Below are 22,405 nucleotides of genomic sequence, written 5' to 3' on the forward strand. Positions count from 1 at the left end.
GAACTGTGGTGTTGGAGAAGACTCTTGAGAGTCCCTTGGACTGCAAGGAGATCCAACCAGTCCATTCTGAAGGAGATCAGTCCTGGGATTTCTTTGGAAGGAATGACGCTAAAGCTGAAACCCCAGTACTTTGGCCTTCTCATGCGAAGAGTTGACTCATTGGAAAAGACTCTGATGCTGGGAGGGATTGGGGGCAGGAGGAGAACGGGACGACAGAGGATGAGATGGCTGGATGGCATCACTGACTCGATGGATGCGAGTCTGAGTGAACTCCGGGAGTTGGTGATGGACAGGGAGACCTGGCGTGGTGCGATTCATGGGGTCGCAAGGAGTCGGACACGACTGAGTGACTGAACTGAACAGAACTGAACTGAAGGAAGCAAATGAAGTTTTCTTTCAAATTGCCACTTCAGCATCTGAACTGTTATATCTAGAGCAGGGAAAAATGTGTAATATGCTAAAATTTAAAAGTTTTTTGTGCATTTAAAATGTATATAGGAATACCTAGTTTTAGCACATTTTTTAAAATATGAGTCTTTCCTTTTCAAAGACAGTTTGCTTATGTATTTTGTTTCATTCTATTGTGCTTGTCTAGAAGGACAGCCCTCTACCTCTCATAAGATCCTTCCATGTTTCCAGGCTTGTTGCCTCTCTTCTATCTAAGTAATATAACCCGATAAAGCAACTGCTTTCCATGTAAGCAACTTTACCCTCTCCTTCACACCATTTCCTGATTTTTCAGCCCTCATAAACTGTACATTCATAAACCAGTCAGGTGGGGCAAATTAATATGTAAGGTTTTTTTTTTTAAACTGAGGTACAACTGACACATATTTTATTAGTTTCAGGTATACAGACTAATAATATTTGCATAGAATGCAAAATGATCAGTTAACATCCATTAACTTCTGTCAGCATACACAGTCACAGAATTGTTTTTCTTGTGATGAGAACTTTTAAGATTTACTCTCTTAGCAGTTTTCAAGTGTGTACGTGTAAGCTTTACAGTATTTCTTTTTCCAAGACAACCCCATGTGCAGTGTGGCAGAATAGCTTCAAGATTGCTGGGTGTAATGTCCTGCTAACGTAGTCCAGAACTATCCTTGGTTCTCTTGTTGCTATTTTGCTAACCAAAACAAACAAAAACCAGTGAAAAAGTCATGGGAATGGCAATGTGATGAAGGCGGCTCTGCTGGCTTTTCTCTCTCTTTCTCCACCAAGGCATCCAGATCTGATATGCCAAGCTTGGTTTTCCTATTCCAAACTTGACAAATACACAAGACTTTATTATGTGGAAAAACATCATGACCAGACAAAGACTTTTTATACTGAGTTCAAAGCATTTACACATGTTGAGTAATCATGTCCCATAAATCCCCTTGCACGGCAGGCAAAGAGTAGCACAAAATTAATTATTCCTCCCTTCCCCTTCCCACCATAGCACTATGAGTGCTTTGTCCACAAAGGGCAGGTCACAGAACATCACTAGGGGCTTTGTGAAGATGTCCTCCATGAACCAGATCACTGTGCTCCAGGCACTCGCTACCCACTGTGTCCAAAGCAACTGTGACGTGGACTCTTCTTCAAACACGAGATACAAAGCATAAAGGGTATGCCAAGCGGTGCTCCAGAGGCAAGGTGAGATCCCAGCACTGAGCTTACACACGCCCCACGCAACGGTCACACTTTAACAGACTGTGCTGTGCCGCCGTGCTGTGCTGTGTACTCAGTCGTGTTCAGCTCTTTGCAACTCATGGTCTGTAGCCCGCCAGGCTCCTCCGCCCATGGCGTTCTCCAGGCAAGAATACAGGAGCAGGTTGCCATCTCCTTCTCCAGGAGACCTTCCTGACCCAGGGATCAAACCCGCATCTCTCGCATCTCCTGCATTGGCAGGCGGGTTCTTTACCACTAGCGCCACTTGGGAAGCCAGCAGACTCTGTGAGGGCGTCCGATTCATTTGTTCGCTCAACAAATATTTGTTAAGCCAGTAAGTAATGTGCCAAATTGGTATATACTCAGAAAGATTATTAGATCAAATGGATTGTTAAATTTCATTCTCAATTTAGTGCTAAAGGCCGGAGATGGGGAGTTGGGAGTAAAGAAGATGTACAAGTGAGCTCACAAAAAAGCCAGTTGCACATAAATTCAGCCTCCCTCATACCTCGATTTCTTGAGTAGTATCATGGTTCGGTAACTTGAAATACCAGTTAGTATATAACAGCTGAAATGCTTAATCAGAGAAAGGATTAGGGTCAAAATGCTACTGTTCCTTGAATAGAGGAAATATAAAATGCAACTCTGAAACCATTTTCCCACCTGAAAAGCAAGCAGTCATATAGTCAGGTGCTCACTTCTACAGAGAATGACATTTACAAAGAATGAACATGGGACTCACTGCACATTTATTACATGTCTGATAAATACCCAGGCCAGGACCCAGCCTATTGAAAGTAGTCAAACACAGGATTATGCTTGTTTGGTTATAAAGATCAGTAAGAACCCTAGTATTCTGAGGTAGGTTTTCATTTTAGAAAAGATCCTAAATAGGCAGTTGATGATTCATACTACTTAAGTTGTTAAGAACAATATCATTTGTTTTTTCTAAAGAAAAAAAAAATGTCTCTACTGGTTCAAAAACTTGTGAGCTAGAAAATTCTACGTTCAACTTGTGAGGCTAGTTTAAAAACCTCAGCGTTCCTTACCTGCCCAACTCTCCCTGGATGTTTCAAGGCCAGGCCTCCACTAGAGACGGCAGCTGCCACATTCCCTTCGTGGTCCACAACCACAGCACCCACTGTGTCCAAAGGGCCTGAGTCGTTCTCCTGTGGAGCAAAAGGGGCCAGAGCATTCACTAAGCACAGTGCGCAACAGTGATGTGACCACACAGCACTTCAAGGCCAATCATGATACGGCAAATTCTGAGCTTATCCTTAGCTGGAACATTCGGCAGTCTCCTGAAATTATGTATTATCAAGTTGACGCTTAAATCCGGTTCAAGTCAAAACTTCTTTTCCAGTGAAAGATCCTGAGCCAAGGGTGTCTGGTTGCTTTTCTCTAATAAGAAGCCTAACATGCCTTTCAAAAGGAGGAAGAAAACAACAATATAAATTGTAGTATATCACTCTATCACCTTAATCTCAAGAATTCAGTTCACGCCTGAGAATCTGTAGAGGAAAAGCTCTATGGTATAAGTGAACTAATAAATGTCCTTATTTGTATTTGTTTAATACTATGCAAAAATTTCTAAAAGTAATATATTCACCACAATAAATGAAGAGAGTGACATTCAGTCTTGAACTAGATCATGCTACAGTTTTCTTTAAAATTTCTTCCTTGTGAGACACTTGATGGCAAACTCCCTTCTCTGCTATGTTAATAATATGGTTGCCACTCATATGGCAGAAAACTGCACATTCCTGGGAGCCATCTTTGTGTTTCTGGGTCTTGTTCCAGGCCTCACATGCTTAAGGCATTTCACACATATTGACCACAAGCAGCTGTCTCTTGCCTTGAAGATGTCTGGATCACCTGTGCAAGGCAGACAAACTTTACACTGCTGGATAAAAATCAGAAGTAAAGGAAGTGGGAAGAAAATTTCATGAAAAATTACCTTTTTAGTATACTAAAGGAGGGCTATTATAGGTCTTCAGGTTCATTGTGGTCATGGTGGTATGTATTTTTAAATTTGGGCACTGGTGCCTTAGCACCTGAGAACACCATCCTCACCCATACCCCCAAGTCTGTATCAGAGTCAGGGACAACCCCATGTTCAAAGAGACATCTGGTCCATGGACTCTACTTTGAGAAACAAGGTCTGATACTATCCCATAGGTCATGACCAGCCAAATGTCTGCTGTACTCATTCTAAGCCAAATAATTTTATAGGCACAAGTCTGCTGAACGAGAAACTTAAACTACCTAAGACCAACATTATGTCAGCATAAAAGATTTCAGCTCTGTCTTGTTCCATTACCAATTGGCAGCATATCGCCATGACCATACCACCATGAACATACTACAAAGTATTTTAAAACATGATCTTATCCATCTTACTGGTTCTTTTAGAAACAGACTGTTGCTGCTGCTGCTAAGTCACTTCAGTCGTGTCCGACTCTGTGCGACCCCATAGATGGCAGCCCACCAGGCTCCCCTGTCCCTGGGATTCTCCAGGCAAGAACACTGGAGTGAGTTGCCATTTCCTTCTCTAATGCATGAAAGTGAAAAGTGAAAGTGAAGTAGCTCAGTCGTGTCCAACTCTTAGAGACCTCATGGACTGCAGCCTACCAGGCTCTACTCTCATACAAATAAAAAGGCACTGTAGAATAACCTTCCTCAAAAACAGCAACAACAAAGTCAGGAAAAGGTATTCTTTATTAGTTCTTTTTTATTAACTGTGACTGCTGATCCTACTCAAACATTCTATGAAACAGAATTTTACTGAGGGGACACATAACATATACACAACGATATGAATTATCTGTAAAAACAATTCTCAGCATTTCAACCAGGATATCATGACTTTAACTTTTATCCCTTGAACCTTACTGTACAAAGACATGGAAGGATTATACATCGATGGATTTACTATAACCTGTTTTTCAAAAATGAAAAATCAAGCAAAAGATAGAGAATTCTGTTCCAAATTAAGCTAAATATTCCTAATGGCTTGCAACACCTGCAAAAATCAGAATTACTTCATAAAATATTCAAGAATTAGTTTATAGATTTCACATACTGAAATGGAAACTGAAAGATGATGAAGTAATATTTAAGCATTTTTATGAAGTGCAGGTAAATTGAATGAAAGACAAACAGTGGTATTTTGGCTATAATAATTTCACTGAGCTCGTTTGTATAGAAAAGAAATCTTAGAAAGTTTAAAAAACATACAATGACTGTCATTATATAGAGCTACTATTATATTCTTACACTCCATAAATACTCAGAAATATATGCATCACATAGATACACACAGACAAGTATTTCCTTGACTGAAATACACTAGTTGCATTAATTTTTTGATAAAATTGTTATTTAAAACCAATGGCTTAAATTATAGGTCTTGTTCAGAAATAAACACGTGTATAAAGTTGACACGGAGAGTCCATATGTCATGGAAAAGACAAATAAAACTTTCTACAAGTAACCAATGATCCAGTCATCTCTGTTGAACTTAATGTCAAAAGTTTTCATTCTTCTCACTCCAAATTGGAGATGGCTATTAGATAGTTTTTGTAAGAATTAAATAAAGTACCACATATAAACTAATAAATCCCTTAGAACAAAACGTAGATACTTTCCACATGAAAACAAAGTCTCTAACCTGCACTTTAACTCTGAAACCTGCCAAGAGACACCATCTATCAGTTACTTATCTCATTAACATGGTCTTTCTTCTGTACATGCACAAGTGCGTGCATGCTAAGCCGCTTCAGTCACGTCCGACTCTGTGTGACCCTATGGACCATAGCCTACCAAGCTCCTCCGTCCATGGGGTTCTTGGACAGAATCCTATGAATACTGGAGTGGGTTGCCATTTCCTCCCCCAGGGTTTCTTCTGTACAGAATTACTCAAGTATCAAACAGATAAAATACAAGAATAATATCTCAAGTGTAAAAGTGCATCCTGAATCTGATGTATGGTGAGATTATCCTAATATAATAATAAAGACAGAAAGACACTTTATTTTTAAGATATCAAGTCTTCCCAAGGCACCCTTGTTAGGCTGCTGAGTAGCATTATAATCGGCCTGAGCTTCCACTTGAAAAGCACAGCTGACTTAACACCTTCCGCACAGTAAGTGCAACATAAAGCTTTCCCACCTTCAAGCATCCTAAAGATGCAATGACAGATCTGGGCCTAGGAACCTAGACCGGGCTCCACATCTGGCTCCTAAAACCAGTCCCCTGCAATAGTGGGGCCTCCGTGGGCTCCGAGTATATCAGCCTTGTGTATAAACAAAGGAGAACTTAGCCAGAATTATCTGCTTTCATGTGTCTGGCTTGGCTGAAACCAAGGAAAATTTGGATATAAGAATACCCAATGACTTTTCTCTTCTCTCTTAAGAAAATCCCCCTTCTGATGTCCAATACTACAAATGATGTTTCTGTAAAGCTACAGTCAAGATGTCTATTTTTAAATAATCCTTTATTCTTTGCTTAATAAATATACATTAAAATCTTTGCAGCACTATACAGATTAGTGCCAAACATATCTACAACAGAGAAAAAAAGTTTATTTTGTAGAAATCTTTGCTATTAATTCCCTAAATCATTCACCAAAAGTAAACAGAAACATTTTCAGCTCAAAATAAAAATAAAGTGTGTTTACCATGCTCTTAAGGGGCTTTAATATATCTGAATTATAGCTTTAATTATAAATTCATATCATAACAAAGTTCCAGAGGATTACCTAAAAATTCCAGTCTCTCAAAAGTAGCAAAGGACAATGTTTTCCAACTGGCAGAACTCCTACACAGAGTTCCGGGGCTGCAACATTTAAGGTGGAAAATGCATTGGCTCTAATCTCAGTGTTTTGTTTTGTTTTTTTAATCATCTTACATATAACGTACTGTGGGATTGTTTTCTTCAGCCTCAGTGTACATGCTGAATGAGCATGTATAAGTGACGGTAGCGATCAGACAAACATGTTCATGACTTAGATTATTACACGACTGAACTACAATGGAAGCATTGCTGTTGCTGCTGTTGTTTAGTCGCTAAGCTGTGTCCAACTCTTTGCGAACCCCATGGACTGTAGCCCACCAGGCTCTGCTGTCTATGGGCTCTCCCAGGCAAGAACAGTGGAGACAGTTGCCACTTCCTTCTCCAGGGGGTCTTCCTGACCCCAGGATCAAACCCACATCTCCAGCACTGGCAGCAGGTGGGTTCTTTACCACTGAGCCATCTGGAAGCCACAATGGATGCTTCACAAAGCTTTAACACATTTTCATTCTTATTCATATGTTGTCTAGTTAATAGTATTTAATTTGAACTCATAATGAACGACTGGTTAAGAATAGCAACCTAAGATATACTGGAGTTGAAATCAAAATTGAGGAATTTAAGAAAGATGATAATCCTGACAAGTTCCTTAAAATAATATTAACTAGATTATTAAATTGCATTCATTTGATCAAAGTACTTATAGCATACATCTCAATGACAAAATCAGTTTAAAAATATAATGATGAATATATCTAATTTGGTTTCTTGTGTTTCTGTAATAAATATTAATCACAATTTAAAAATTCTAACTCAAAAAAAATTTAGCTCTAAATTAAATATACACTCCTAGCTATGACTCAGCAACTATATCCCTAAGTGTTTACCCCAAACTGAGAAACTGAAACTGCTAGTCGTTCAGTCGTGCCCGACTCCTTGTGACTCCATGAGCTGTAGCCCGCCAGGCTCCTCTGCCCATGGGATTTCTCAGGCAAGAATACTGGAGTGGGTTGCCGTTTCCTTCTCCAGGGGATCTTCCCGACCCAGGGACCAAACCCAGGTCTCCTGTATTGCAGGCAGATTCTTTACCAACTGAGCTACGAGGGAAGCTTATTTACCCTAAGAGAAAGCAAAATAAAACACATCTGTATTTATATAACATTTAATGTACATCTGATTGCAACTGTAAAGGGGGGGGGGTGATGGAAAATAAGGAAGAGATGGTAAAATGAATGAAAATCTAATGTACTCCCAACTGGCAAGAATAGAGAAGTGAAAATATTTAAAGGGAAAATGGCTCAAATTTCCCCACAATGGATGAAAAATAAGATCTACATCTCCAGGAATCCTGAGAAGAAGGAAAGGAGCCAGAGAGAAAGGACAGCTTAAGACGGTGGAGCGGCAGCAGAATTTCCAACAGTCCGGGGGGGCCAGAAGGCAGTGGCATATTTTCACAGAAAAATAACTATAAACCTAGAACCTAACAAAATTACCTTTTAGGAACAAAAATAAGACAAATACATTTATAAATCAATAAAATGTGTTCATCACCAAGAGACCTACACTTACTGAAGTCCTAAAGGGTCACTGTAGTGAATGCTGCAAACTAACCTCCTTCTAATACTCCCTACCACCTAGTCATGAGCACACCGAATATTCTTTTCTTAGCTCTACTTCATCTTTTTTCCACAATATGTATCTTCTAAAATATAAAATTTATCTTCATAATATTTAAACTGCCAAACTCCTCCAAAAGACTAGAAGTTCCACAAAGGCAGTAGTCTTTATATGTTTTACTCACTAGCATAAGCAAAGCACCCAGAAAAGGACTTGACACCTCTTAAGTACTCAAAAAATATTTGTTGAATGGATGAACAAATAAACAAATGAATAATACACTTTAAGAAAAAGGAAAATGACTGCTGTGATCTAAATGTGCCCTTCCAAAATTTCACCTATTGCAATCCTAACCCCCACAGTGGTGGTATTGGAGGTAGGGTATCAAAAAATGATTAGGTCATGAAGGCAGAGCCTGCATGCGTGAGATATGCCATTATAGAAGAAGCCTGAGAAGTTTCCATGCCCCTTCTGGCACGTAAGGCTATAGCAAAAAGATGGCCATCTAGGAAGGAGGTCCTCATCAGACCCCAAATCCGCCTGCGCCTTGATGTTGGACTTCCCAGCCTCCAGAACTATGATAAATACATTCCTATTGTTTGTAAGCCATCCGGTCTCTTGTATTTTGTTACAGCAGTCTGAAAGGACTAAGACAATAATCCAAGAAGGAAAAGGACACTCAGGAATGAAAAAGGAATGGGCAAGCAAATACAATGGCAAACATGCATGTAAATCAAAATTAATATTGTCTTCAAAACTAATAATAGTGTATTGTTGGGCTTCCTTGGTGGCTCAACGGTAAAGAATCTGCCTGTCAATGCAGGAGACATGGGTTCAATTCCTGGTCCGGGAAGATCTTACATTGCAAGGAGCAACTAAGTCCACGCGCCACAACCACTGAGCCTGCACTCTAGAGCCTGGGAGCTGCAAGCAGCGAAGCCACAGTGACTGCAATGAGAAACCTGCGCATCGTGACTGAAGAGTAGCCCCGCTCTCCACAACTAGAGGAAAGCTCGAGTGACGGTGAAGACCAGCACAACCAAAAAAGCGCAACTATTAAAAAAAAAAAAAAAAACAGCACATTATTAGAAGATCAAGATGGGGTTTTAAAATCTGGCTATATGTTATCACAAATACACCTGAAAAATAAGGATGTGAAAAAGCTGAGAGCAAAAGGACAAGGGAGAAGAAGAGAGACACCCAGTAGGGACCGACCCAAACAATGTGACTACGTTAACATTAAGAACATCAGTTTTAAGACAAAACCTTAATAGGATTAAAGGATGTGGTAAATACTGAAAGTTTAGATAAACCAGGGCGATATAGTAATTCTAAATCCATATGTACCTAAAATTAAAAATAGCCTCAAATGTACATAAAGCAAAAACAGAGCAACATAACGAGATAGTTTAACACACTTTTCTTAACCATGAATAAGGAAAATGACTAAAAGCAAACAAACAAACAAAAATCCAGTAAGAAATGAAAGATCTGGGGACTTCCCTGGTAGAGCAGTGGGTAGGAATCCACTGGCCACTGCACGAGTTCAATGCCTGGTCCAGGAAGATTCCACACGCCGCAGAACTAAGTCAGTCTGACACTACTACTGAGAGCCCACTCTAGCGACTGCAAGCTGCAATTCCTGAGCTCACGCTCTAGAGCCCAGGCTCCGCAACAAGAGGAACCGTTGCAACGAGGGGCCCATGCACCATGAGGCAGAATAACCACTGCTCGTGGCAACTAGAGAAAGCCCACGTGCAGCCGCAAAGACACAGCACAGCCATAAATAAACATAATTTTTAAAAAAAGAAAAGGTCTGAATAGCACAGTAAAAGGCTTAAGGCATTCACAGAATTTTGCTCCAATTGGAGAGAAAGCATTGTTTTCAAATACAAATAAGTATTTTTAAAAATTGACCACACATTAATCCATAAACTAAATCACAACAAATTTCAAGAAACAATATCAAGCAGAAAACACTCTCTGACTACAATACAATTAAGTTAGGTATCAATAAAAGTAAATAAAATTTTTTAAAAAAGAAAAAAGCACTGCTAAATAACTCATGGATCAAATAAGAAATCTAAATAGAAACAAAAATACTTATTAACCAGTGATAATAAAATATATTACATTTCAAGGAATTCCCTGGAAGTCCAGGGGTTAGGACTCTGCACTTTCACTGCCAAGAGTGCAGGTTCAATCCCTGGTCAGGGAACTAAGATCTCTCACAAGCTACATGACCAAAAAGAAATAGACATAAAACACTACATTTTAAAACCTGTGAGGGATAAAAGTGGCACTGAGAGGGAAATTAATACCCAAAGTATTGATATTAAAAGAGAAACAAAATAGTAACCTAATTGTCCAGCTAAACAAATTAGAAAAGGAACAAGATAAACACAAGGAGAAAAAACAGAAGATGAAGCTGGTACACGGCGATGACCCAGAGAGATGATATGGGGTGGGAGGTGGGAGTGGGGTTCATGTTTGGGAACTCATGTACACCCGTGGTGGATTCATGTCAATGTATGGCAAAACCAATACAGTATTGTAAAGTAAAATAAAGTAAAAATAAAAATTTTAAAAATAAAGAAAAAAAAGAAAAATCAATGAAAGAGGAATGAACACTAAATGAAAAGATCCAAAAGGGAAATAAAATAAATAAACAGGAGAAAGAAGGGCAAAATCAGTTCTGTGACTGAACAACTTGTTGAATGGACAAACTGAATGAATGAAATTGAACAGGCAATGATTTTCTCCAGGCACTAAAGCTCAGCAGGGCCCAAGCCTCCTGCCTTCTCCTCCGGGGGGAGGCTTGGCTCTTGGCAGTAACAAAAGACACTATCAGATGTCACGGTACAAGTGGCGTTCCTGACTCACTCTGCATCCCCTATCCCTGCCCCACAGAGAAATACTACGCTTCTCCAAGTCCCAAGGTCTCGGAAACCCCAGAAGAGGTCTCCTGAATCGCCTCCCAAACACACAGGGGCCCTGGCGCTAAGAGCACAACCTAAGCCCAGCCGCTCTCCTCTCTCTGGAAGCCTCTTTATGCACTGGCTTGTTCTAGGTTCCTCTGCGGCTTGTCTTGCCCCTCATCCACCTGTAGGCAGCAACAAACCAAGTGGCATGACACTTTTTAATTGCACCTCATCAATAACTCAAACTTTCTGTCCTCTGAAACTGCCTTTTGCTCAGTTTTTTATGCATGATCCAGGCTCAGCCTCTCCAAAGCAGTTTTCCTCTAACTTCTTGTATTTCTCTGATCATTTCATATTTCAATCTTCCCTAAATATAATGCTTTTGCACATCACTCTTAAATGAGTTCTGTCCCAAGAGCACATCCTTAACAGCTGCTGAGAAATCTTTCTCCGGTCCCATAATAACCAAACTGAAGCCCAGACTCGTTTCTCACAATGTGGAAGTGATCTTTATTTCAGGAGGCTATGCGTGCCCTTTGGTCCACTGTTCAAAACAAACTTCTAAGGCTTTTCCTATGAAACACGAAGCCTCTCACTTTATCCACAAAGAGATGATATATCTTTATATTGGACACACACCCCACCATTCGATGTTTTCTTCCAGTAACACTTCTTTACCGCCTTCTCATCCCCTAGATCAACCATCTGGCACCAGATCACACTCCTCGCATTTGACTAACCAGTTCGGTTTCTTTAATTCCAGATTGCTTTCCTAAAAGCTCTAAATAATTAGTATTCATATAATATTTTAGCTTTAACTATTTTAGCTTTTACTTTTTCTACTGGAGAGCTGGTCATCCTTCACTGTCTTAAACTCAATCATTGCTGTCTGGGAAACAAGTTCAAGGGAGGAGGAAATCAAGATTATTTGGCAGTTTCACCTCCAAGAGGCACATATATGAAAGGACTTCAACCACAGAGATGGTGCAACGTGCTACCAGCACACACACTAATAGGCTATGAATGTCATTACCTGGGCAGATTAAAAAACACATAAATAAATGAGCTAAGGCTTTGCTAATTAAATAGACAGCAACAAAGTCTCTTTAATAAGAGCAGGCAACCTTTTTCAATTTAGTTGTCCAATTTGGCTCTTTCCAGGAACACCTGGCCGTGGTCTGGACCTCTGGTCTCTCTTTCATTTCGGAACTTACATGTACCTTCTCTGGATAAAATTACACTTTTTCTTTTAAATACCAGCGCTCCACTGGCCTTTGAACTGACTCTTAAAGCAGTGGGGAATAACAGATAAAGGACTCAAAGGTAACTTGGACAATCTGGAGTCTATTCCTGCCAATGAAACACCATGACAATTGGGATGGGTCATTTAACCTGGATTTAAATTCCACCCTCTTCAGACTTCAGAACAATATTTGACACTGACTTTAGTAACAAAGTAACAAGTTACTTCATGTGTTGTGAAATTTTTTTAAGTACAGCAGTATTCATTTGAACATATGAGTATACTCACAAAAATAGACTATTATTTAAAATCATAAATACATAACAACTAAAGATCAGCATATTAAAAAGCAAAAGGGAGGCAAAAATGCCCGTATACTTATTTTCCTTTTGTTCCTCAATAGATTAAAATCTTATTAGAAATTAGAGATAAATCAAAGAATTACAAAGAATAAGGAGTTAAGTATAGTTTAGAATGTAAAATACAATCTAACTAATTATGATAGTACTAAATCTCAGAAATTCTGAAACCATTTAAATTAACTCCAATGATGTTTTCAGAGACTTTCAACACTTCAAAGCCTGTTTAATGCAAATAGCCGCAGGACAGGCCCCACTCACACATATTTCAAAATATTCTCATTTGCTTCCAAGTACAGTCAGTGCAAATAGATGTTAGGGGGACTCTCTTTGGACTTATTTCCCCTGTGGCCTATTTCACTTTGCCAAATTCTGTGAACATTTGAATCCTTTCAACTGCCGTGCCCCCATGGGGCATTACAGAATGCCAAAACCAGAGTTTGGTTTGACCAGAAACGTTTGTCAGAAGTTGGTGCATTGTAGTTTGGTTTCTGCATACCAAAAATTGGATCATGTACTGATCCACGCCACCTCTCTGGATGGTCTCACATGTTCACACTACCTGCCCAGCCCCTGTGAGCACTTGGGTTTGAAAACACTGTTCTACAGAAACTCTGTAGTGTAACCTGCTTATCCTCTCACAGGCTTCTTCTAAACCTGGGACTTTCACTTTCTCTCTACAATTACATAAGCCCTAATCTTTACCCAAGACATTAGACCCAAAGACTAAAGTATTAGTCACTCAGTCATATCCAGCTCTTTACGACCCCATGGAGTGTAGCCTGCCAGGCTCCTCTGTCCATGGGATTTCCCAGACAAGAATACTGGAATGGGCAGCCATTCCTTTCTCCAAGGGATCTTCTCACCCCAGGGACTGAACCCAGATCTCCCACATTGCAGGCAAATTCTTTACCATCTAAGCCACCAGGGAAGGCCCGGCTTAAACTCTAGCTCGGCATAAAGCCTACCATGTGCTCAGAGTGACTTTCTCCATCCTGCTAATTCCTGCAGCTCTCATGGATGATTTCATTCTTCTGCCACATACCAAATGAGTTTGATATGAGTTTCCTTTATTGCTTAACTCCTCTGGATCACATAAAATGGTCAGGGCCTCTCAATGTATTCCCCAAAACCTACTTGAAAACCTGTGTATAAAAAGTACTCAATAAATGTTTGCTGGTGATAATGATGAAGTCAAGGTAAAATAGGTACTGCAAAGAACAACTAAAGATCCCAAGAGGCCATGACCTCCGGTGGAAACGCCACTCAAAGCCTGTGCTCCAGGTCACTCACTGGTGAGTTCCTCAAAGTTTTAGATGATACAAATCGGTGAAGCAGTGAAAATGGAGCACTGCCTATCCCTTGACTGAAAAACATAAAATGACCACAGAAGAGATGACAATGCTTGTACAATGAAAATGCTCTCAATGTGGGGGGTAGGGGGAAAGCACAACCACAAGCTTCATAGACCGTCTTAGCTTGCAAGGCAATCCCCATTTCCATTCCATCCCCTATCGCTCCTTGGAAAATCACACAACCAAAATAAACAAGTGCTAGGAAATGGGTAGGAATTTTTGCGGTGGTGAAGGTTCATTCTTTTTCCTAGGGGGAGAAAAGAAAAAGATGTGTTTTAAGAGTACATTTGTAAAACAGGCATTTTTACCTGCATAACAGTTGGAGAAGGAAATGGCAACCCACTCCAGTGTTCTTGCCTGGAGAATCCCAGGGACGGGGGAGCCTGGTGGGCTGCCGTCTGTGGGGTCGCACAGAGTCGGACACGACAGAAGCGCCTTAGCAGCAGCAGCAGAAGTGGGAATTGGTCACATTTCTCTAGATGGCTAGATGGGCACGCCCCCTTGTGGACACTTCCTGACTCAACTCTGGAGTGGTCGGTTGCTTCTGAGATATTAGTTCCCTACAATCATTTCCTTCACTTACTGAATAATATTATTAGTACTATTTCCAGACAACCTAACTTTTCTTTCATTACATCCCCAAACACAAGCTTACTGTTAAAAGTGAGGTATAGTTTTGGACTAACAGTATGCTTGAAACATTAGAAAGAAGATTCAAACTTATAAGACTTACAATTAAAGAAAATAACAGATGCATTACTCTCTCAAAATTTATAGTAGAATCATTGATTGTAGATGTTTAAATTAGTAATGTTAATTGGGTAAAGGTATTTTTCAAGGCACTGTGATAGGAATTAAAAACAAATGCTTATGCTTCTATATGCCTACATGAATAAGATAAAATAACCACACACATCAATCTCAAAATGGCAAAGTGCTTCAACAAGCACTTATTGAGTGCCCATTACATGTACTAAATAGAAAAAAGGAATTTGTTTTAATCTGGGTAGCATTTGAGCTGGTTCTTAAAGAAGGGCTTGGATTACAATTTCAGTAGGCAAAGTGGCAGGTATTCCATTATTAATTATCATTTATTCCACAAAGAGAAAGAGACATGAGCCAAACTTAGAAATGAGAACTTTCAGCAAATTCATAAAAAACCAAATGCAGAGATGTAAATGGTAGTGGGGGGCGGGGGGGAGATTATTCCTGGAGAGAAATAATGGAAAAGTAGGTTGGATACAAGTTTGAAGAGGGTTTATAAAGTCAAGCTAAAGACACTGGGTTTTAATCTACAGATAGCAAAGATTCTATTAAAGTTTCTCCCAAGAGAAGGATAAGACCAGTGCAGGTATTTTTAAGGAAATGTATATTGGGATAACACACAGACTTAAAGAGGAATGGGGAGAGTCTAGAAGTAGGCAGGCCAGTTAGAAAGATACTGCAACCATCCAGTCATCAAGGAAAAAAAATGGTATAGATTTAAGAGCGGTAGGCATGTCAAAAAGAAGCAACCAAAATAAAACAAACAAAACAAAAAATAATACCTATATTTATCATCAATTGTTTAATGAGCACTTATTATATGCTTGCTCCCTGGAAGGAAAGCTATGAGAAATCTAGACAGCATATTAAAAAGCAAAGACATCATTTTGCCAACAAAGGTTCATATGGTCAAAGCTCTGGTTTTTCCAGCAGACATGCATACGGATGTGAGAGTTGGACCATCCTTTAAGAAGGCTAAGTGCTGAAAAACTGATGCTTTTGAATTGCGGTGCTAGAGAAGAGTCTTGAGAGTTTCTTGGACAAGAAGGAGATCAAACCAATCAATCCTAAAGGATATCAATCCTGAATATGTCTTGGAAGGACTGATGCTGAAGCTGAAGCTCCAATACTTTGGCCACCTGCAAAGAGCCGACTCACTGGAAAAGACCCTGATGCTGGGAAATATTAAGGGCAGGAGGAGAAGGGGGTGACAGAGAACGAGCTGCTTGGACAGCATCACCAACTCAGTGGACATGAGTTTGAACAAACATCAAGAAATAGTGAAGGACAGGGAAGCCTGGTTGCTGCAGCCCATGGGGTGGCAAAGAGTCGGACACCACTCAGCGACTGAGCAACCATGGCAACCAAAACAGATAGAGTCCCTGTCCTGCTGGAACCTGCACTATAGTGGAAGAGAAAGACAGCAAGCAGGCACCCTCAGAGAGGCAGCTGGAGATGCATGACCGCTTGAACGACAGGTGGGAGGGGGAAAGCAGAACTTCCAGGATCTGGAATCATAGGACAAAGGCCCAGCCTCCTGCAGCATCTTGACAGTGTGACCTCCTGAGAGTAAAGAACAAAAGACTGGAAAGGAAGACAGCCACCTGCTCCTATCAAGTCCTGTGGGATCTGTTAAGGGGCTGCACTTTATTTCTAAGTACAGCTGGAAGTGACTCAAGAGTTTAAACAGGGTCATGACAAAATCAAATTGCACTTTTAAGTGATTCCATGAATGCTGTGTATAGAACTGACTGGAAGGGGCAGCAGCAGATGGATTGGGATGCTACCACAGTCATGCAGGAGACAGTGATGAACCTTGACTCTAGACTTGCTGAGCTAAGCTAGACATGAGACGTGTAATCATCAACTGGCAGAGTCGGGGCATGAAAGTGGGATGGAAATAAAAATTTGGACTCATTCACTCAAACAGTTTCATGGGCACTGTGTCTGGTGCCTGTTGAAAAATAGACAATGACCTGGAGACAAATTCTGGAATCAGGTAAAAGGAGAAAAGAATTCTAGTCTTCCTGGAGGAGAGCTAAATGAGGAGGAATGGACATGAACCTAACTGAATGCAGTCATGTAACTACCAACTCCTCTAAAACATTCTATGTTCACTGAAGAAATGATTACTGAGCAGGTGCTTTTCCAGGCCCACTGTGACATATTAGGCAGAAAAAGCAATGAGTCTCAAATTCTGCCCCAATACCTTACACATCCCTGCAGATTTTCATTTAGTAAATTGAAAGTAGAGCCTAAGAACCTCCTACCAGTAGATTTAAAACTACCCAGATGTGGATTTCCCTGGTGGTCCAGAGGTTAAGACTGCATGCCCCCAGTGCAGGGGGCAAGGGTTCAATCCCTGGGCAGGGACACGCTACACAGATGAAGATAACAGTTAGCCAGGCTGAGCATACACTAGAATAAAGAGTCTCTCAATGAGAGGATCAAGAGGTTTGGACAAGCGCTGTTTTGCCAGTGAGAATATGTTAGAGAAGCGTCACATGGAAAGACAGCAGTCAGCTAGTACCACACGCTGACTCTGTGGCTGAGGAATCTGATGTCCAGAGCGGCTCCCCGTCTGCCCCGGGCCTCTGGACTGGCCCAGGTCAGACCTTGACCAGATCTTCTCTGGTCAGACCTCTCCTGGTCTTCTGTACCCATCTCAGCCGGCACCACTCCCTCCACTCCTTGAGTAATCCCAGCCTCGGCTCTTGAATAGTTTCTGGCCTGCGACTTTTTATTCGGAATGTTCTAGGCTGATTACAGAAGATGTGGGCCAGTCAGGACTTTGAAAACTCCAGTTTTCCTTCATCTTAATTAAGCAGTGGGTCTTATCTTCAGATCTTAAAGCATCCCTGTTATTGACTATGTGTGTGTATGTGTGCCAGTGTATACACCTTTGTCTTTTCATGTGCTGGTTTATTCTGCTGGCCTTAACACATGTGTGTATTGGCTACACACGTGTTAACACCACTACATCTGTGACAGGTCAACTCAGGTCATTAACACATGGGGATACAGTATGAGGACATATTTAGAAATTCTGACTTAGAATCTCATGCTGTTAACATCATGATCTGAACCGATTCCCAGACAGGAAGACGTCTGTGAAAGTCCATTCACTGGAGGAATTTCCATTTAGGAAAGCTATAATATGACAATTTGATCAGTATATACAAGGTCAGCTAAGATTATCCCAATGACAATGAAGGAATACCTTCATTTTCCCCTCCTACGATTCTGGTTAAATATCAAAATGTACAGGAGGCTCGACAGAGCTTATGGATACTCAAAACAGAGGGCAGATTTACAAGTCTAACAACATCTGATGTCAACCTATAATAAGCCTCCTGGAAAACCACATTCCCTTACAAAATAAAAACAGCAGTTACGGTCTGTTAACACTGATTTCTTGCCTCACTAATCTCACTTATAATTTTAAAACTCAGTGTAAATTTAAGGCATAGTTTCATGAGGGTTTAAGGAAGATTTGGGAAGAAATCCAACCTACTAGGTACTGAATCTTTATACAAGAACTTAGAAACTTTTTCTGAAATATTGCCCGGCTATCAAGGGTTGAAAGTTCTGGATATGGATAATTCATGAATTGGCATAAACTGCTACAAACCGTAAATATTTAAAGAAACTCCATCAATTTACATTGAAAAGGAATACTGCTCATCAGACTATATAACCTATGTCAATGAATGAGGTGGTAGTAATCTAGTAATAGAAGCAGTTAAGTTACTGACCTACTTTCTGATTCACATGTAAGTCCTATATGCTTAATCAGTAATCAAGATAATCTTAGGACAAGAAAATATAAATTTTAATGTATTACTTACAATTCAAAGAAATAATTTCAAATGGAAGATAATCACTCCACAGGATGAATTTATAGGTTTATAGAAAAAAATTAAATATATGAAGTATACCTATTTATGTAAAAGAGAAGGCAAAGGAGTTTCTTACTTCTGTTTACTCATATATCTACACATTAACCGTCTTCTTGAGAGACAGCATAGGACTCCAGATTAAGCAAATTTCTGCAAAAGACTAATTACTCCTTCCCTACACACATAATACACAGACATGTACACAAGTACAAATAGAACAATCTGAGGAAAATATGTTGTTTTTCATGCATTTATTTTCTTTGATCTTAACCTACCTCTCACCCAAAAAATACAGTGATTTAGTATGATACAGTTAAGCGTTTACATAATAATTTCAAGATGGTGGATAAAAGGGAAAAATGTTACCCACAATATACTTCAAAAGAATAGAATATATTTATATGAAGCGCACAAAGCAAGGCCCAACATTTCCTTTCTGAAACATGTGGCCAATTTGATGTCCCTATGTGGTGGCTAAAGAACACAAAATTAAAAGTTGTAGCATCTCTTTAGAGTGGTTTTGAACATACAACACTGTACAAAAGCATTCAAGCCTTTCTAAACTCATTCATTAGAAACAGAAGAATGAAGGATACTCACATAATGGAAAAGGTCTGATTGTCTATCATTTCCCCACCCTATACAAGTACTGCTATACCTAAAAATCTATGAAATTAATTGAAAACTTAAATTATTTGTAAAAGTGATGGGAGGAGGCAAAGAATTCCATGTACATTCAACTGTAAAATCTATTAAAGGAAAAGACATGGAAACTATTTTGACAATATGCTTGTGAAAAATAAAGGGGGAAAAAAAAGGCTTGAAACATCAAAAATGTTGAGATCAAACAATACCCCCAACCTCTTTTAATACTCTAAGAATGAAAGCCCCTTCTAGTAACATCCAGGGCTAGCTGTTTGAAACTGATATTTATGAAATCTAGACTATCCTGGGCATTGAGTCTGTTTTCCCAACCTATGGATCTCTCCTCTTGGTAACACCTCCTTCCTTTATATAACAAGGTTATGTAACAATTCAGTCAGTCCGGTAGCTCCAGCTAAGAGCTGCTATTGGTCAATGAGTTAAGCACTTCGTTCCAAAACAAAGTTTCCTTTCTCAAAAATGCTAAGATTGATGCTAACACAACTACCTTTTATTTTTTTGTATCAAAACAAAAGATAAATTTAAAACATGTCATCACTTCATCACATATACCACAAGAATTCTGGATCCGCATTCTAACAACGAGTCCAAGGCAACATTGCCAGGGGAGAGCGCAGACGCCAGTGTGTGGGAGTCACAAAGGGCAGAGGACCGCACTCAACCGCACCACGAGTATTGAACTGAGACTGAAGGAAACCCCACAGGACCAACAGTTCTGGTTTTGACACAGACAAATGTGTTATCACAGCTCAGTTAAATAATATGTCACTCAACAACATGGTTCAAATTTCAATTACATGGTACAGTAACTGTGAGTAATTGCATAAAGTATGAACTCCACTACTAGCTCTTCAGTCCAAAGATCAGTTAACTGCACAGACGTCCATCATTGTCAGTAGCCAATCACGTCACTGTATTCAAAGTCTGTCACTGACAGATGCCTGCACTGATAGATGCCTGCACTGCAAGTACGCAGCTGTGCTGCCTCCTTGTCTCCCAGTGACAAATCCACATGCCACTTTGTAAAAATTGACAATCTACAAAGGACACTATACAACCGAGATGAAAGTGGACCAAAGAAGCAGTGATAATGCTGGAAGTGAAATTCCAGTAAAAAATAAATGAAGTTACAGGAGAAATAGTTGACCATCGGAATTTTTGACACTGTCACCATTCAAGAGACTTTAGATCTACAGTCAGAGGAACTCAGTGAAGACAAATTGGTCAATATAAATAAGGAATGTAGTTGTGACAAAAAGGATGAGGATGTCACAGAGGAAGTAACACTTGGAAAAACTTTGACATTAAAGGAACTGAGGGATCACTTATAACATGGAAACAGCAAAAGATAAAATGGTGAAAGCAGATCCAAAATTTAAAGGGAGTTTGACAATTCACCATGACATAATCAGATACTTACTCCACATTGTAAGTTATATGACAGGAAGGCAAGCACTGTTTAAACTACTCTTGATAAGGAATTTTTTATACAGAAAAAAAAACAAACACTAATTCTGATGTTTTAAATTAGTGTACTAAAAAAATATTCATTTTAATTTTTTGCTTGTTTCTCTATGCATTTATAACCAACAATAAAAGAATTTTTAATGTTTTGACAAAAATGTTTAAAGGTCATGGAACAAGTTTAACTTTTGCTATTAAGATCCCTTTGTACGATTTTGGTGTGCATGGTCATTTTCATGGTCCAGCACTATCATGCAAAATGTGGACTGCCTATATACACTGCAAGGGAAAGAAGGGGGTAAAAGAAAATCCAGAACAGCTGGGTCTACCCAGAGAGGGGAGTGGAACAGAGAGCAAACAACTACTACCTCTGTATCACACAGCACTATAGGTAAATAATAATATTTTCCTTCTCCATCATGTTTCCTCTGCTAAGTCATACACAAAAAAGTATGGATGAAACAGAGACACCAATTATTAAGAACAGACAATTACTCAGAATTTATTCCTCATTTTTGAATATTATATCATAAACCCATGTATTCTGAAAGTGAAAACAAAATGGGTTTTATTTGATTTATGGGTAGATTAGCTGTTTACGATGGTATTGGTTTGAAGCAACAAGGGACATATTAATTGAGGGGAGAAAAATGACAAAAATAAGTTCTCCGTTCACACTATGCACTATAAATTACCTACCTAATAACCACTCTCCTCCCTTTCCTTTGACAAGGAAAGAACTATTTTGTTGGGAAGACAAGTCATGAGCTGAGAGAGAGTAATTAGGAAAATCCACTCAATTTCTTAGGCTCTTTTGCAGCTGGGAATAGTCATGTGACCAAAATAAATAACTAAAGAGGACTCCATTGAGAGGGAGCCTGGAAAACCTTTGCATCCCAGATAAAAAGGTGACAGACACATCTGGCACTAGTCTCCCCTTCCCCACCCTCCATGGTCTCACTTTCTCACCTTCAGTGCAGATGTGACACCTCAAATTAAAGAAACCATACTCCACCCATAAGGCAAAAGGTGTGAGAGGAAAGGCCCAAGAGAAATCCCAGATATGCTGGCTCCAGCATCACTAGAACCTGAGCTCACAAAAGCTTGCAACCCTCCCACTTCCAAATTTTTTATATGCCAGGGAGCAGGGGGACAAATATGCATTTCCTAAGTCACTGTCAGGTTTGCTGTTGTTTGCAGTCAAAAGCATCCCATTGATTAACCATTCTTATTTTAAACTAAGTCAAATCTAAGTGTAGACGGTCAGAGACTAAGGAAAATAAAAATACTCTGATTGAGGTAGCAAGCTGATGAAATAGTCTTCTTGCTTCAACTCTGACTTCTATTAGTACTGTCCATGCAGTCGCAAAGAATCAGACACGACTGACTAAACAACAACAAAATTAGTACTGTGACAAGGTCTGGACAATCGGTTTACCTTTTTGAGAAAAAAGAGAAATATCAAAGCAACAAAAATCGCCAAATTTATTTCCTTTATTATCAGGCTTAAAAATATTTATTCTACTGTATACTCCTTTCAAGACAATATTTATGTCCTCCAACACTGAATAACCAAAGAAGGGAACATTAGCAAAGTTACCAGAAACCCTATTCTTTTCATTATGTTTATATACCCAACTCACAGCTTCTTTTATGTAGCCACAACACACAGTAG

At 39.6% G+C, this 22,405-nt stretch overlaps 1 protein-coding gene across 4 annotated transcripts in view; it reads right to left on the minus strand.

The window, feature by feature from the left end:
- Nucleotides 1-22,405, minus strand: part of TASP1 (taspase 1) — a 264,742-nt gene that overhangs the window by 150,174 nt on the left and 92,163 nt on the right. For all 4 annotated transcript variants that reach the window (XR_310467.3, XR_001918985.1, XM_005687819.3 and 1 more), the window contains one exon: nt 2,703-2,822. Coding sequence is in view for 2 of the 4 variants with exons in the window: in XM_005687819.3 (XP_005687876.1) it covers nt 2,703-2,822 (120 nt within the window). In the remaining 2 variants the exon portion in view is untranslated. The remainder of the gene's footprint in view (nt 1-2,702; nt 2,823-22,405) is intronic.

The sequence above is a fragment of the Capra hircus genome, chromosome 13 (assembly GCF_001704415.2).
Source record: "Capra hircus breed San Clemente chromosome 13, ASM170441v1, whole genome shotgun sequence".
Taxonomy (NCBI): Eukaryota; Metazoa; Chordata; class Mammalia; order Artiodactyla; family Bovidae; genus Capra; species Capra hircus.